The 16,016-nt window shown below is 38.0% G+C and overlaps 1 protein-coding gene across 1 annotated transcript in view; it reads left to right on the top strand.

The window, feature by feature from the left end:
- BTBD9 (BTB domain containing 9) overlaps positions 1-16,016 on the top strand; it is a 381,962-nt gene that overhangs the window by 42,341 nt on the left and 323,605 nt on the right. The window contains exons 4-6 of the mRNA XM_070586015.1: positions 108-372; positions 10,317-10,536; positions 13,260-13,379. Coding sequence (XP_070442116.1) covers positions 108-372; positions 10,317-10,536; positions 13,260-13,379 — 605 coding nt within the window. The remainder of the gene's footprint in view (positions 1-107; positions 373-10,316; positions 10,537-13,259; positions 13,380-16,016) is intronic.

Raw genomic sequence — 16,016 nt, 5'->3', positions numbered from 1 at the left:
TTGTTTCAATATAAGTGGTACTTGCAGTTCTGAAAGGTTTTACTAATTGATCATGCACGTGGTTGAGCTCCATAATAACTCACATTTTTCCTTTTTATCCTTTTCAGACAGCACTTTTAAACATCGTATTAAGAGATTCATTTGCAGCTCCCGAAAAAGATATTTTCCTAGCCTTGTTAAACTGGTGTAAGCACAATTCAAAGGAGAATCATGCTGAAATCATGCAGGCTGTGCGTTTACCTCTGATGAGCCTCACTGAGCTTCTGAATGTTGTAAGGCCTTCGGGACTGTTGTCTCCTGACGCCATTCTGGATGCCATTAAAGTTCGGTCAGAGAGCCGGGATATGGACCTCAATTACAGAGGCATGCTCAGTAAGTACCTGTTTATCCTAATCTCACCAAGAAGTTTCGTTTGCATCTTATGACAGTCTCAGCTACAAAACTATGGTGCAGGTATACATAGTATATATGAGTCTGGGAACCTACAGCTCTGCTGCCATGGACGCCTTTCCCTGTCATTCTCCTGTTAATTCCTCCTGAGATGGCCTAGCCTTTGTAGACTCCAAGATAGGCATTTCTTGCCGTTCCTGGAGAAGTTTCTCCAGCTGCTCCCTAGAATGTCAAAAATAGACAGCTTCCTGAAAAGCTTCTTCTCATGCTAAGACCTTTCCTCCCTTCCTCCATCAAATCAATACTGAGTACATGCTATGTACTTATTAATATTTTAGGTACCATGAACACAGAGATTCTAAATAGCAATAATAGTAGTTAACACTTATGTAGCATTTCCAACACTTATGTGGTGATTTTTCTTGCTAATAAAAATTATAGCAATTAACGCTTATCATGTGCTTATTTGTATCAATAACAGTACTACATGATCATTTAAGTCTCATAGCAACCCTTTGAGGTCGGTACCATTATGGCTTCATTTTACACATGAGGAAAATGAAGCACAGAGAGGTTAAGTAACTTGCCCAAGATCACACAGAAAGATGCAGAGCTTAGATTCAGACCTAGGTAGTTAGGCTCCAGAGGCTTCATAATTAACCACTAAACTATGCTGTGTAAGTGCAAAATATAGTCTCTGCCTTTGATCCTTTTCATTTCATTGTGGAAATAAGACATCCTCCCATGAAAAGTTAAATGCAGCAGTGCTCAAGATGGGTCCATGCTGTGACCTCACAAGAGGGCATGGCTTGGAATGATTGAGGGAGAGTTCATGGAGGTTTTGAAGCTTGAGGTGAGCCTTGACATTTGATTTGAATAGCATCAGGGTGGGCTGCATTTCAGATGGGAGGACTGGTGAGGTAAAGAGACAGAGGTTAGAGCATCTGAAGGACCATGAACAGAAGAGCTTGCCTAGAGTAGAAGGTTTATGTTGATTAATAACGAAGAAAATCTACAAAGGTCAGCTCAGGCGAAATCATGGAAGTCTTTGAAACTGCGGTGGGATTTTGCTTATGCACAGTGAGAAGCTGATTTCGGAGAGGGGAAGAAGCATGAGGACACTTTGATCCCTGGTACTGTACTTGATGATTTGGAAGAGGGGAAAACTGGATTCCGGGAGGCCAGTGAGGGGGGTATTTAAGTTGTGCATGATTGATACGACGTTAGACTAGGTGGCAGGGAAAATGGAAAACAGTGGATGTATAGAGGAGATACTATTTTAAAAAATTAGGTCTATTTGAGGATTAAGTTTAGGAGGAAGTTATTTTATCAAATCTAAGAAACAAGAAATTCTGAGGCACCGTTGTTTTATGTACCACTAAGAAAGGAAATGGCATTGCCAGTTAAATTGTGACACACTAGCACGTCTGTATCCCAACTTCAGAAATGTTAAAATTGGAAAAAATGTGTGTCTTAGAATTAATGAAATATATAGTAGGTCTTTGAAGAAAATGCTGAGCTTGTTTTTAGACTTACTGAGTTTGAGGGGTTCCAGGACCTCTAAGTTCTAAGTTCTGTCTCGTGTTAGTCATTTCCCTGAGTGATCTTTTCCTTGACCGTGGCTTCAGACGCTCTCTTGAAATATTGATTGATCTTAAATAGGTGTCCTTAGGCTGAACTTCTCTCCTGACTCATCAGATTTAGACTTCTTTTCACTGGGCATCGGAGAAAAAGCATAGGTTTTGGAGCCAAATTTGACTTCAAATCCTGAATTAGTGGCTTACTAGTTGTATGACCTGGTATTAGATTAAATAAGGAATTTTACCTTCAGTTTTATATCTCCTAGTATTGTTAGGAGAATTAAGTGAAATAATGTGTGCAAATAATAGGTATAAACTCAATGTTATTTTATCATTATTTGTGTTCTTCCTCATGTCTGTATGTTTGTGTAGGAATTGGCACAGTTTTAAACATTTTTATTTACTTGTGTTTGGTCTTTGAAAGCAGAGATGATCTTTGTAAGGACTATTGATCTTTAGGTCCTCAACATTTTACACACTGAATAGCATACAGCAGACACTTGGTGAGTGAATGCAAGGAGAAATGTCTAATAGCAGTGGAAGCACGTTACTGGTGTTTAGGAAGCAGTCAAAGCTGGTGATAAAAGAGTTGAAATCTGGGCTAGAGTATAGAGAAGGAAAGTAAAGGTCAAAGTCTGGGACTTGGAGAAGACCTATAGCCAGGGGGCTGAAGGCAGAAAAGGAAGAATTTGAGAGGTAGGAAGAAAACTGGGATAGGGTTGCAGAAGCCAACAGAGGGGAGAGCTTTGTGTGGAGAGGATGGTCAGCGGTATCTGGTGATGCTGAGAGGTCAGGAAGAAGGAGAATTGAGAGAAAACTTTTAGATATGAATTGTGATAAGTTGGTAAGTAATCTGAATAGAAGCTTAGCTAAACAGGGAATTTAGACCCTGAGTTTGAAAAGATAGTAAATACATTTGGTGTGTGAATTGAAGTGAAAGGTAGTAAAGAAATAGCATGGTAGCTAGAGGGGTCAGGTTGGAGAGGTCTGGAAAGAGACTGGAGGTGCTAGAGAATGGTACTAGTTGAGGGTCAGCCTTGGATAAAGTGTGGGAGGATGGAAGGGAGAGAGCTAACAAGATGAGTAATATAATTTTAGACTTTCTAAATCCTCATTATTGGATCTTCTTATATAAGCTCCTTTTTTCCCCTTCTCATCGCAGTTTTGATTTGAGGTGCTAGTAGGGCCCTGTAACTGGATTCGTTATAGGGATAGGCATGGGACATTGCTGCAGGAGTGGGGAGATGCTTTGGACATTAGCTTGGAATTATCACTTGTCAGCACAGGTGTCAGACCTGGGTTGTTACAATCCCATGAAATTACTGTGAAAGGGAGTAATCAACTTGTTGAGATACACTTAGTTCTGGAATGATATACTTGCTGTAGTTATTGCTCATAAATAAATTCTTCATTTTGGAATAATTCAGTGGTAGCTCAAGAAGATTACATAAATATTTGGGAATCTTTTACCTAACTTCTAAACTTGAGAAGAGATTAAATAGCAGGCTGTTTTTCTGACTTTTTAATTATATGAATAGTAAAATAAATAATATAAATACCAAGAAAGCATATGACTTTCCTATCAGATCCTACAAAGTAGGTTAGTTATTTTCTAAGTAAATGTTATCCAAACATTCATATCATTTTCTTTTATCAAATTTCTTCACTGTTAGGAAAAAAAGGGTCTAAAATTTCAGAATTGTTCCTGGGCTGATGATCTAGAAAGATAGTTCTGGTTATTTTGAAATTACTGATCAAATTTGTTTTTGTTCTTCCCTGGGTGTAGGTTCTGTGTCTTTCAGGACTTTTCATGAAATGTGGAGAAGTTCTGTCTTGGGACTAGGGGCGCAGATACTAATGGTTTTTCTTTGGGTTCATTAATATTGGTTACTAGAAGGTTCAATTCTTAGAGTTGCATATCCTGAGGCTTTTTACCAAACTACAGTGATTTTCCTCCTCCCTAAACTAAAGAGAACCCAAAGGGTGTTTTTAACTTACCACTGATGATTAGTCTTGGAAGGTGGTTTAGACTAGTTTTGTATTTATATAATGATGAGCATTTGTCTATACACTTAGGGAAAAGGACTTAACTTTTTATGACTTTTTTTTTTCCTTAGGGTATTTGAACTTCTTGTACTCTGACCATTCCCTTAATGTTTAGTTTTGTCTTAGCTCTGGAGCTATTTCTGCCTTGAAACTTAGTGCGTTTTCTCTTCAGGCTGAGTTATGCTTTGTTTTGTGTGTCTCCGGTTTTAGACTTTGGGAAAGAGAACAGTAATTTCTTGTTTCTTCATGTTTATAGCAGGAGCATATCACAACTTCCATCCTCAAGATTTCTTTATTGAGTAAAAGTCAGTCTGTACATAGGCCTGCTAAGTTAGATTATTGGTTGATATATAAATGTGTATTTAAATCTGTGCTGTGGGTACAGGGTCCCATGTACCTATTCCCATAGTTTCCAGTAACTCAGAGTGAGGGAGTTTGCATTGTGATGTTATAATTGTTGCTTTTCCTGCCTAGACTCATCTAGAGTGAGCTACTTGAGGACCGTAAGTATGTCTTTTCACCTGTGTTTCCCAGCATCTAGCACAGTGCCTGAATCTAGACTTTTCAAAGTAAATGGGTGACTGACTGAGTCCATCCCTTACTTCTGAACTACAATTTAAAATTTATCTCATCTATCATATGAAAACAGTAATAACAAAAATGAACATTGAATACTTTTAAAACTCTTTGACTTCTATTAATGTCTGTCTTCCCAACTATAGTTTATAGTATCTTCATTCTGCAAACTAGGGGGTTCACAAATTCTCTCTACTGAGTATTCCTCTGTGGGGGCATTTCGTGTCTGATGTGCACTCTTGTCTCCATTAGACAGTGAGGTGATAGAGGACTGAGTCTAGCACAGTGACTAGCACACAAAAGGCAGCTTAGGAGTTTTTTCTTCTTCAAATAAATAGGGTAAATGTCCAATTAAGCTCTTATTCTATGTTGTCATTCTGTGATCTTTGTATGTCACTTGCCTAAAGTTAGCAAGTGATATCGGTGCCCACCCTGGAACCAAAGTGCTGATCTGACTCACATAACTAGTGCTCTTTGAAAGAGTCTCCTGCCGGAGTTATTCTGTTTCTATTTGTGGGTGTTTGAGAACCAGTACTGTCAGATATGGAAAGGAGGCCTGCAGAGAATGGAGATAACAGGAAAGTTAAGTAAGACAGGAGTTGTCGTGGAAGTCATTGGTAATGGCACACTTGTTGGAAGGGAGCATCTGTGCATCTTCAGAGAAGTCGAGTCGGGGGATGGAAGATGATTTATGGGACAGAATGGGTAAAGAGATTGCAGTGGGCAGAGAACTAAGTGTGGATCCAAATGATCCATCAGGGTGAACACCATCTCAGCCTAGCTGTAATGGAGAGTTCAATAAGGGGTGATTAAGAACAGAAGGCAATTAAAGGGGGCTGACCCTGTGGTTGAGTGGTTAAGTTAGCACACTCTGCTTTGGCGGCCAAGAGTTTCACCGGTTTGCATCCTGGGCACATACCTAGCACTACTCATCAAGCCATGCTGAGGCAGCATCCCACATAGTAGAACTAGAAGGACCTACAACTATGTACTGGGGGGCTTTGGGGAGAAGAAGAATTAAAAAAAAATTGGCAACAGATGTTAGCTCAGGGCCAATCTTAAAAAAAAAAAAGAACATAAAGCAATTAAAGAAAAACACAAGATGATCAACCCAGCACCACTCACATTCTGGCACTGTGTAGCAAGGGGCAGGTCCTGCTCCGTTTCTCCTTGGTTTTTCTTTCTAATAATTGGCTTGTTTCTGACTAGCCTGTGGAACTTAAAAGCTTAACTTTTTTCCTTAATGTTTGTAAAATGCATCAAAAATTAAAAATGTAAAGAAAACTATTATTATCTACTATCTTGTTTAATCCCTACTACCCTACATTTTTTGAGAGCTCTTTTCTCTACTAATAGACAAATATAGGCAGTAAGAATGTTTATGATTTATTTTATTATGGCTTGAATTTTCTTATGATCATTTTTTCTCCTAAAAAAACTTTTTTTAATGTGTTATTGCAGTAACATTGGTCTAGAACGTTATATACATTTCAGGTGTACATCGTTATATTTCACTTTCTTTGTAGATTACATCCTGTTCACCATCCAAAGGTGTGAAAGATGTGGAAATCCTTCACCACACACGTGTGCATAAGCACCCCTTTTGCCCTCCTTCCTCCCCCCCTTCCCCTGTGGTAACCACCAATCCAATCTCTGTCTCCATGTGATTGTTTGTTGTTGTTTTTATCTTCTACTTATGAGAGAGATCATACGGTGTTTGACTTTCTCCCTCTGACTTATTTTGCTTAGCAAAATGCCCTCAAGGTCCATCCATGTTGTCACAAATAGCCGGATTTCATCATTTCTTATGGCTGAGTTACATTCCATTGTGTATATATACCACGTCTTCTTTGTCCTTTCATCCCTTGATGGATACCTAGATTGCTTCCAAGTCTTGGCTATTGTGAATAAGGCTGTGATGAACATAGGGGTACATGTGTCTTTAAGCATTCAGCTGTCTTTACACATTCGTATTTTCATGTTCTTTGAATAAATACCCATCGGTGGAATAGCTGGATCGTATGGTAGTTCTATTCTTATTTTTTTGAGGAATCTCCATACTGTTTTCCATAGTGGCTGTACCAGTTTGCATTCCCACCAGCAGTGTATGAGGGTTCCTTTCTCTCCATATCCTCTTCAACACTTGCAGTTTCCTGTCTTGTTAATTATAGCCATTCTGATGGGAGTGAGGTGATATTTATTGTAGTTTTGATTTACATTTCCCTGATAGTTGATGATGATGAATATCTTTTCATGTGCCTGTTGGCCATCTGTATATCTTCTTTGAAGAAGTATCTGTTCAAATCTTTTGCCTACTTTTTAATTGGGTTGTTAGTTTTTTTTATTGTTGAGATGTATGAGTTCTTTCTGTATTTTGGATATTAACCCTTTATCAGATATATGGTTTGCAAATATCTTTTCTCCCAATTGTTAGATTGTCTTTTCGTTTTGTTGATGGTTTCCTTTGCTGTGCAGAAGCTTTTAAATTTGATGTAGTCAGACATGGTACTTAAAAATATGCTGCTCAGACTGATGTTGAATACTACCTATGTTTTCTTCCAAAAGTTTCATGGTTCCAGGTCTTACATTCAAGTCTTTAATCCATTTTCAGTTAATTTTTGTGTATGGTGTAAGATAATGGTCTACTTTCATTCTTTTGTATGTGGCTGTCTAGTTTTCTCAACACCATTTATTTATTTATTTATTTATTTATTTTGAGGAAGTTTAGCCCTGAGCTAACCTCTGTGCCAATCCTCCTCTTTTTGCTGAGGAATCTGGGCCCTGAGCTAGCATCTGTGCCCATCTTCCTCTCTTTTATTTGTGGGACGCCTGCCCACAGCATGGCTTGATAAGCGGTGCTCCCCAGCACCATTTTTTGAAGAGACTTTCCTTTCTCCATGGTATGTTCTTGGTTCCCTTGTCGAAAATTAGCTGTCCATAGATGTGTGGGTTTATTTCTGGGCCACTTTTCCTCTTAAATTCATCATTTAACTATAGATTTTCCAAAAAGAAATACTTGGAGTTATGCTTTTATCCTGTGAGATACTCAGATTATAGTTACCATGAGAGAATTTCCACTTGTGTAAACACTGCCCATTTTGAAGTGAAAGATACTTCGAGGGAATCTGTATCAAGAACAGTTAGAAAAGTTCTCAAGTACTCTCGAAATAAACTTCAAAAGAAGATGTAGACTTGTGGTAGAAATTTCATTTCCATTTTAGACTTTTAGTTACAGTCACTTGAAACTCTTGTGCCTAGTATGTTATCCCTAGCTGGTAAGTTTTAAAGGTGAAGAATCTTATATTCAGAGAAAATGAAAGGGTAGCAGCAGTTTCTAAATCTGAAAGCTTGAATTCCCCCTTCTTGGCTTGGTCTTGACTGGTGGTGTCGAAACTGGAGGAGATGGTTCCAGTGGTTAGCAGCAACAGACTTTGGACCAGCACGTTTTATACCCAGCAATAAGGGAACAAATTTTCTTTTTACCAAGTGGTTGCATGTCATTGATACCTGAAAAGCACAAATTAGAAGCTTTTGTTTGCTTGCTTGCTTTATAAGTGCTTCACCTCTAGATTGGAGGCATCAGGAGGGCAGGTCTATCTCTGTCTAGTTCACTGGGTATTCCCAGTGCCTCACGTGGTACCTGGTACAGAATGAGTCCTCAGTAAATGTTATTTGACTTACTGAGTGCTTTATACTTATAAAGTACATTAGCATATATTATTTGCAGTGTTATCTTTACAGTAACCCTGTGAGTGGGTTGGGCAAAGTAGTATTGTTTTTAGATGAGAACACAAGTTCAGAGAGACTAAGAGACTTCACTCAAGGGTAGTGGATGGTAGAGCCTGAGTCTCAAACTTAGGTTTTCTCACTTTAAGTCCAACATTTTTTTTTTTTTTTTTAACTATATCAGACTGTTTCTTTCCTCTGGGACTTAGGTAACCTTAGAGGGAAGGAGTTAGAAAGAGGGGAAAGTATGGCTTTCCCATCAGAAACCCTTCATGAGGGAGGGGGCAGAGCAGGACCCCTGGAGACGAACTGCCTGGGTTCTAATCGCAGCTCTGCTACTTGCTGGCTGTTATGACCTTGGGCAACAAAGTCCCTTTAACTTTTCTTTGCCCCCGCATCCCCATCTGCGAATGGGTGTAATAGTACTACACTCAAAGGACTATTGTGAAGAGTAAGTCAAAGGAAGTAGTAAGGTTTGTTGAGTAAGTGAAAAATAAATATGAAGAATATGTGTGATTACCATGAGCTGGTAGAACTTAGGAAGTTATAAATCTGTAGTGCTTAAGCTTCTGGTGGTAAGAAGTTGAGCATGACAGGCTTTTGTTTTGGTTTTTTTCTGAGTTGCCTTAATCTTTTGCAAGTTAACTAAACCCACTCCAACCCCCATTTACAGCTGCAGTTATTGTCATCTTCTGGAGCCATTCTCTTTACTGGTCTTCATTTGAAAATTTTTTTTTTAAACCCGCATTTTCCAAGAAATCTGCAATGATGAATTACTTACCTCCTTTCCCTAAGAGCCTAATTATAGCTCACACTTCCTCCTCTTCAAATCACATAGCCAAGATGTATATGTAATGTGAGAATTCAACATTTATTTACAGTCTGTAAATTTGCTTAGTTCTCTTATTATTGTGTGCTTTTTAATATGTTTCATAATAATAATGCAGTCTTTTTTTTTAGAGCTTACTGTGTGCTTTGCAAACATCATCTCATTTAATCCTTAAAACAAATAAACAAAAACCCCGTGGGGGATAGACGTTGCCCTGTTGAGAAACTGAAGTTCAGAGGAGGTAACTTCCCAAAGTGACCTCGTTAAAGGTGGAGCTGCTGTTTAAACTCTGACTTTGAAGCTCAAGCTCTTAACATCTCCTTGATTCTGCCTCTTGTCCTTCCATGAAGAGTGTCAGTTTTAGAATGTTAGTACCAGGAGCACAGGTTCCAGATCCGTGAATCAAAATTTGCATAGGGGACCTCAGAGTCCCAGCAACATCTGACACTTAATAAAATCTAGTGTTGGAGAGGGGAAGGGCCGTAATTATAACCGTAGTGTTGATTTTGATGATAGATTGTCTGAATTTTCATTTTTAAAAATACTCAAATGAAGTAAAAAGATACCTTCTTTTAAACATATTCTTGTTTTTTAGCTAGATGAATAGATTCAGCATATCCGTGTAGACCAACAGCTCTGCTTTATTGGAACCTTTCTTTTGCTGTTGTTTTATCAGCTGTCTGACCTGTCTGCTTTGCTTTTATACGTTGTGCTCAGTCCAGAAGACAGGTACAGGTCATCTTACATGCTATTTTTGTCTAGTAGATGTTAAATTAAAGATACTAGTAGGATGAACTCAGCAGAGCTGACTTGTTTGTCCTAGTACATGTTTTTTCTAGTATTATCAACTTTTTCTTAATAATATTAGTCCCAGGCACTTTGTGGCTGTGATGCTGTCATTAAATTTAAACTTGAATGGTATCTTAATCCTCATAGGGTTGTGGATGGTATCTTAATCCTCATAGACATTTCATATCTTCTAGCTCCATACGCTTGTGTCTGCCGTTTTTAAATTAGAGGTGTATACTAGAGTCAACTAGAATGCTAGAATTTTATTTTTTCCCCCAAAATATAGAATAATAAGTAACCATTAATTAATAAATTAATTATTAAATGAAAATAATTTAATAAATAACCATTAACCTTGCTTTTTCTATTTTTAACTGTAGTACCAGAAGAAAACATTGCAACTATGAAGTATGGAGCCCAGGTTGTAAAAGGGGAGCTGAAGTCTGCCTTATTAGATGGAGATACTCAGAATTATGATTTGGATCATGGATTTTCTAGGCACCCAATTGATGATGACTGCCGCTCTGGCATCGAGATTAAGCTAGGTCAGCCGTCCATTATCAATCACATACGGATACTCCTGTGGGACCGGGATAGCCGGTAAGTTATTAGCATGACTAAGATGCTGTTATTATAGGATATTATTATACTATAATATAATAATATAGGATATTATTATACTATAATATAATAATATAGGATATTATTATACTTAATATAATAATATAGGATATTATTATACTATAATATAATAATATAGGATATTATTATACTGATATTGCTAGGATAAACTGATATTATGTTTGATTGACATGGCCTAACTTGTGGTCATCTACTTTGGTTTTATAGATTTGATGGTTTATTTCTTTGTGATCACCTTGCTATTTCTCTTGAAGTTTAGTTCAGGGGGAAGAGTTAAAGATTATATTCCTTTAAATAAGTAACATTTTTGGCTTTTTTCTGCTTAAAAAAAGAATAAATATTTGTTTATTGTGGAAAACATAGAATATATAGAAAAGCACAAAGAAGAAAATCAAAATTGCTGGTAATCTCACCACCAATTAATCTTCATATATATCTAATCACTGTTTTTTTGTTTATGCATAATCATGCACACACACACAAAACAGAAACCTGTAAAACCATAACCATACATAGTTTTATAAAATAAAGATTAGATGTGTAAAAAGCGAACTTCACTTTTTAATTACTACATTTTGAACATTCTACCCTTTAAAAAATATTCCTCTAAAATGTTAGTTTTAATGATTGGTATTCCACCATATGGGTTACCATTATTTATTTACTTGATTCCTTACTTTTGGTTATTATAATAACTTTTTAAATGCATTTTATCCTATGGATGAAGAAAAACATTGTCTTTTAGTGTGTGGATAAATAGCATCTTCTAAACCAAAGAAATTTGTCAAAAAAATTTGGTGGGCTGCAGCCTGGGAACTCACCCAATTTTGCAGTGGCTTCGAGATTCTGCCTTTCTTCTGGCCACTCTGATACTTTCACCCACTGTAGTTGCTAGGGTCCAGCCATGATGGCAGAAGGACCAGAGCAGTATGGTTGACCAAGAACTGAACTGTCTCTCTCATTGCTGCTTATCATTAACCTAAACTCCACCTACCCAGAAACTGGCATGCAGAGACTCCTGGGCCCTGCTCTGGCCTCTGAGGCTGGGCATGAAGGGCTGAACAGTAATGGTGATGAGACCATGCAAATCTTGCAGGTTAGTTCGTTTTTCTTGTTAGCACCACTGGCCACCACCCTGGCCCTTTAGGCCATTTGAGCCAAGTATAACAGAACCTTTATGAAATGAGAGTCAGCATTTCCCAAGTGTGTGTTGCTCAAGGTCCCCAGGTTACCTCTGTTTCTCTTTTACTAAGAATATATTTCTTGATCTGTATCTTGATGGGTAGAATATGATGTTTAGTTAGCAAAACTGAGCTAATTCACATATCATTTCCATGAGTCTCTGATTAATAATAACAGTATAATAATAATACTTATATAGCACTTTAATTACTTTCATATGGTAGGCACTGTTCTGAAAGCTTTACATATATTCACTCATCTAATTAATAATGAAATTAGTATAAAAATAATAAAAGAAAAGGTTAGTGTGTTTGAAACTGAAGGTAGTTATCGTCGTTTCCATGATGTTAAACATTTATAGACCACTTTGTTTTAGTATGTGCGTTACATTCATGGGGACTTGACTTTACCACAAAACAGTTCTTTTCTCACAAAAGTTATCATTCTAAGCAAAGGCGAAAAATTCAGAATCTTAAGCCAAAAAGATTCTGACATGTGTTGTAAAATTATATCCTGCGTTACTGATAACCCAGAGAGGTTCAATAAAAGGTTATAACCAGTTTGAGACTGAGCAGTAAAATGAATGGGAGTGAGGGGACAGCAGAAAATGAGGGGATGACACAAAATAAGCTGACCTTTTCTGGTCACAACTGTTGTTTGCAGGCTGACATTTATGGTCACCTAAATCTTCTGAGATTGTTCCTGTTGATATTACAGTGCAAGTAATAACTGCATCTCACATTTAAATTTGGCTTATGACAGAGCAGTATAGATTTGTTCAGTGTGGGTCCAGCATGTAATGGTCCAGGCTAGCTGAGTAGGGGAGGATGATAGGCTGTTTTCATTACTGCCAGATTATTAGCTGGCACATTTTAAGTTGTACCCAAAAGAAACACGTATTATCTCATCACCCATGCCATTTATTTTTCTGCAGGCTGCATGTATGTGTGGGATGGTCGGAGACTGGGAGGGAGCAGGAGAGAAGATGGCCTCTGTGGGGAACCATTCCGAGTTGGCTGTCCTCCTGAGAGAGCAGGGCTGAGCATCCAGGCCAGGGAAGGTGGAGGGAGAAGACACACCCGCTGCTTCTCTATTTTCTGTGCTCTGTCTGTCATGGGTTTTTAAAATGTGCTAATATGGTACGAGCAAGGCATCCTGGCCCTATTTGAAAAGTAACAAATGTCTTGCATACCGATATGTGCCAAGCACCGTGCTAGACCCTGGATAAATGAAGATAAATATGGCACAGTCCTTGTTCTTAAGCACCTTGTGATCTAATAAGGCAGATGGACAGCTGAGAGATCATTTCATTACATTGTGGTGAACACTACAATGGAAGGATCTGTACAGATTTCACCATTATCAGAATTTAATTGTTAGGCAGAAAATTTAATTTGTGAATAATGTATTTTTTGTACCGTTCAATGTTTTATGAAAGTATAACTTTGTATTGTTCTTTTAATGTGGTACTTTTTTGCTTTTTTTCTTGTGATTCATAGGTCTTACTCATACTTTATTGAGGTGTCCATGGATGAACTTGATTGGATCAGAGTGATAGATCATTCGCAATATCTCTGTCGTTCTTGGCAAAAGTTGTATTTTCCAGCCCGTGTCTGCAGGTTAGTTCTCAAGGCTAATAAATGATTTTGATGTTTATTTTGAGAAACAGACTACATTTTTCTGTCTCACGGAAGAAGAATTTTTTAGAGTATCAGCTACCAAATGCATCCCAACTGAAAAACTTAGGGAAACTATGGAAAATCAAGCATCTTAATATTTAGACTGTACTGTGGAACTGTTTATCCAAGGTGTTTTGTACCATATTTGTGTAGTAGACATGTAAATGAAGAAGAAGGGGCGGGGAGCACTGAGAAGTGGAAATGCCTTTTAAACTCCATGCTGTACCTTGAAAGCAGTTATTGTTAGAGGGTACGTTCGTTCCACAAACGCCATGAATGGTATTTCTAGAGGCTTCCCTGGCAGTTCTCGGAGCCAGGAGGAGATTTTTGGATGTCAGTGTACCTGTTCTGAATATCTGTGTTCTTTTTCTAGGTCAGTGGATAACAGTGGAGTTTGGCGAGCAGGGTTTCTAGTGGGGTTGGTTTAGGGAAAGGGAGGCTGAGACTGAGGCTCTAGCTCATACTCTCCCTTCAACCAGAGCACCTTAGCTTTTCTTGTTGTTGTGTATTGCAGCCCCATGTAAGTTTGTTTTTAAAAAGTATTGATAAGCTACTGTTCTGATGTTTCATATTCTTCCTTTAGGTATAAGCCATCTTTTAAACTTTCTTTTTGAAATTCTGCGAAACCTGTACGAATAATGAGTTTGGGAATTGAGAAGGGTGTTTAAATTTAGGCTCTCAAAATTCTGTTGTATTTTTTCTGTTGTAATTTTCCCCTTGGAAATTGCCCTCAGATATTCTTTACCTTAAAGTCAAAAGATCAAAGGCAGAAAATGATTGGTTCGTTTAGTCAGGTGTGGCAAGAAGAGAAGGGAAGGGATATGGTGGATGTAAACCAGGGAGAATGTGGAGCTGGCCCCTCGCCCACTCCCCTCCCCTCCCCGCTCTCCCCTCCCTCACCCACAACCCCTACCAGCTTCCCATTGTGGCTGAGTTGGAGCAGATGGAGATGCTCCACAGCACTTACTCTCTTGGTCAAAGACACCCTTATACTTATTAAACTCAGGATCTAACAGCATCAGGCTGAATTCTTACCTCCACCGCAGGAACTCCACAAAACCTTTCAGCCTCTGGTACTGTAAAGAATGTTGCTTGCATTTTTTTATTATGGGTATGACCGGACACAATATTGTTACCCAGGGATCCTCTTGTGTGAAAATGAAGAAAATCAATTTCATTTCCCCAAAGAGGGACTAAAGTGTCTTAGGTCTGGCAGTTGCTCTTTTATCAGAGGACTTTTGAATGGATTAAAATGAGAGGGACAAGAAATTGAGTAAGGATTCTGTGTCTCAGAGTTGCCTAGGGATACTTTGAGAGTGACAGAGGGGCCCCGACGTGGAGAAGAAATTGAATCTGCATTGACTCAGGTTATTACAGTTGTATTGGATTAAAAAATAAGCAGCATAACAACCAAAATGTCTGATGTGGACCGAAGGACTGCGTGTTTGTATTTAATTTGAAACGATAGGAACATGCCTCCCAGAACAAATAGCCGTGAATATAGTACCAGCCATGGCAGAGTCTATGTACTTTAAAACCACCTGAAAACTCTTTTTGTGTGGAGGGAGAGGTGTGCCCTCAGTCACGATCTCTGGATTTTAGAAAATATACTTGCCTTATTTATTAATGGGCATTGTTTATACTCTCCTTTCCTTATTTTGTCCCTCTCCTGTGGCCTTGCCTTTGTTGATGTAGTTTTTATGTGTTGTAAAGCCTAGCTGTATTCATGATGGTGCCGTTTGTCTTGGTATAGCCAGCTTCCAACTCTGATTGAGAAAAATTGAACAAAGGTGATGTTAGGGATAGTGATAACAAGAAAAGGAAGGAGTCTTGATATCCATATTAGTAAGAACAAAATTTTTTAATATTTGTAACCACTTTAACTTATTATGTTAATTACTCCATTCCTTCATAAACTCTGCCTTTTGTAATAGGTTGGAATTTTGGTAGTATTTAAAAATGAACCTAAGAATAAGTGCCTGTTGATTATCCAAGGACGTCTTACACGTTGTGTTTCTTATCTTAACAATCATTTATTGACTACCTAAACAATGTTCTAAATACTCTTCTTCCAGGAACTTCACTGGGCACCTATAAATTCTTTCTTTTCTTAGCACGTAAGTGTTCAGTTTGCGTTATGTTAGTTAATTTGGGCATTTGTATGTCACCTTTGTTCTTCAATGTCCTTTGCGTGTTTGTCTTGCCTCTGATACTAAAATTACAGCTCTTGGAAACAAGGAGAATGGATTCTAATCTGGTAGTATTCTTGCATGGTACTCAGGCTATGGCCTTGTATGCAGTAGGTACTCTATAAATGTTAGCACAGGTTTTGTGGAGTCAAGGCACTGACTAGATAATGAAGAGAGATTGATTCAACATTAATATGTATATATATTCATTGGCACTCTTTATCCATGTATTTGTTAAAATGTGTATCAGTGCTGGAAAACTCTCTGGAGTGGTAAATGGTTCTGTACTGTTTGCAAAGGTTACTTTGTTTTTTCTTCAAGAAACTGAATTTTGAGGTTGATCCTGAAGGATGTGCATGTCATGTATTTATGAAAGATTACATCAAAT

This window comes from Equus przewalskii, chromosome 19 (genome assembly GCF_037783145.1).
Source record: "Equus przewalskii isolate Varuska chromosome 19, EquPr2, whole genome shotgun sequence".
Lineage (NCBI taxonomy): Eukaryota > Metazoa > Chordata > Mammalia > Perissodactyla > Equidae > Equus > Equus przewalskii.
This window is presented reverse-complemented; position numbering and strand designations above follow the sequence as displayed.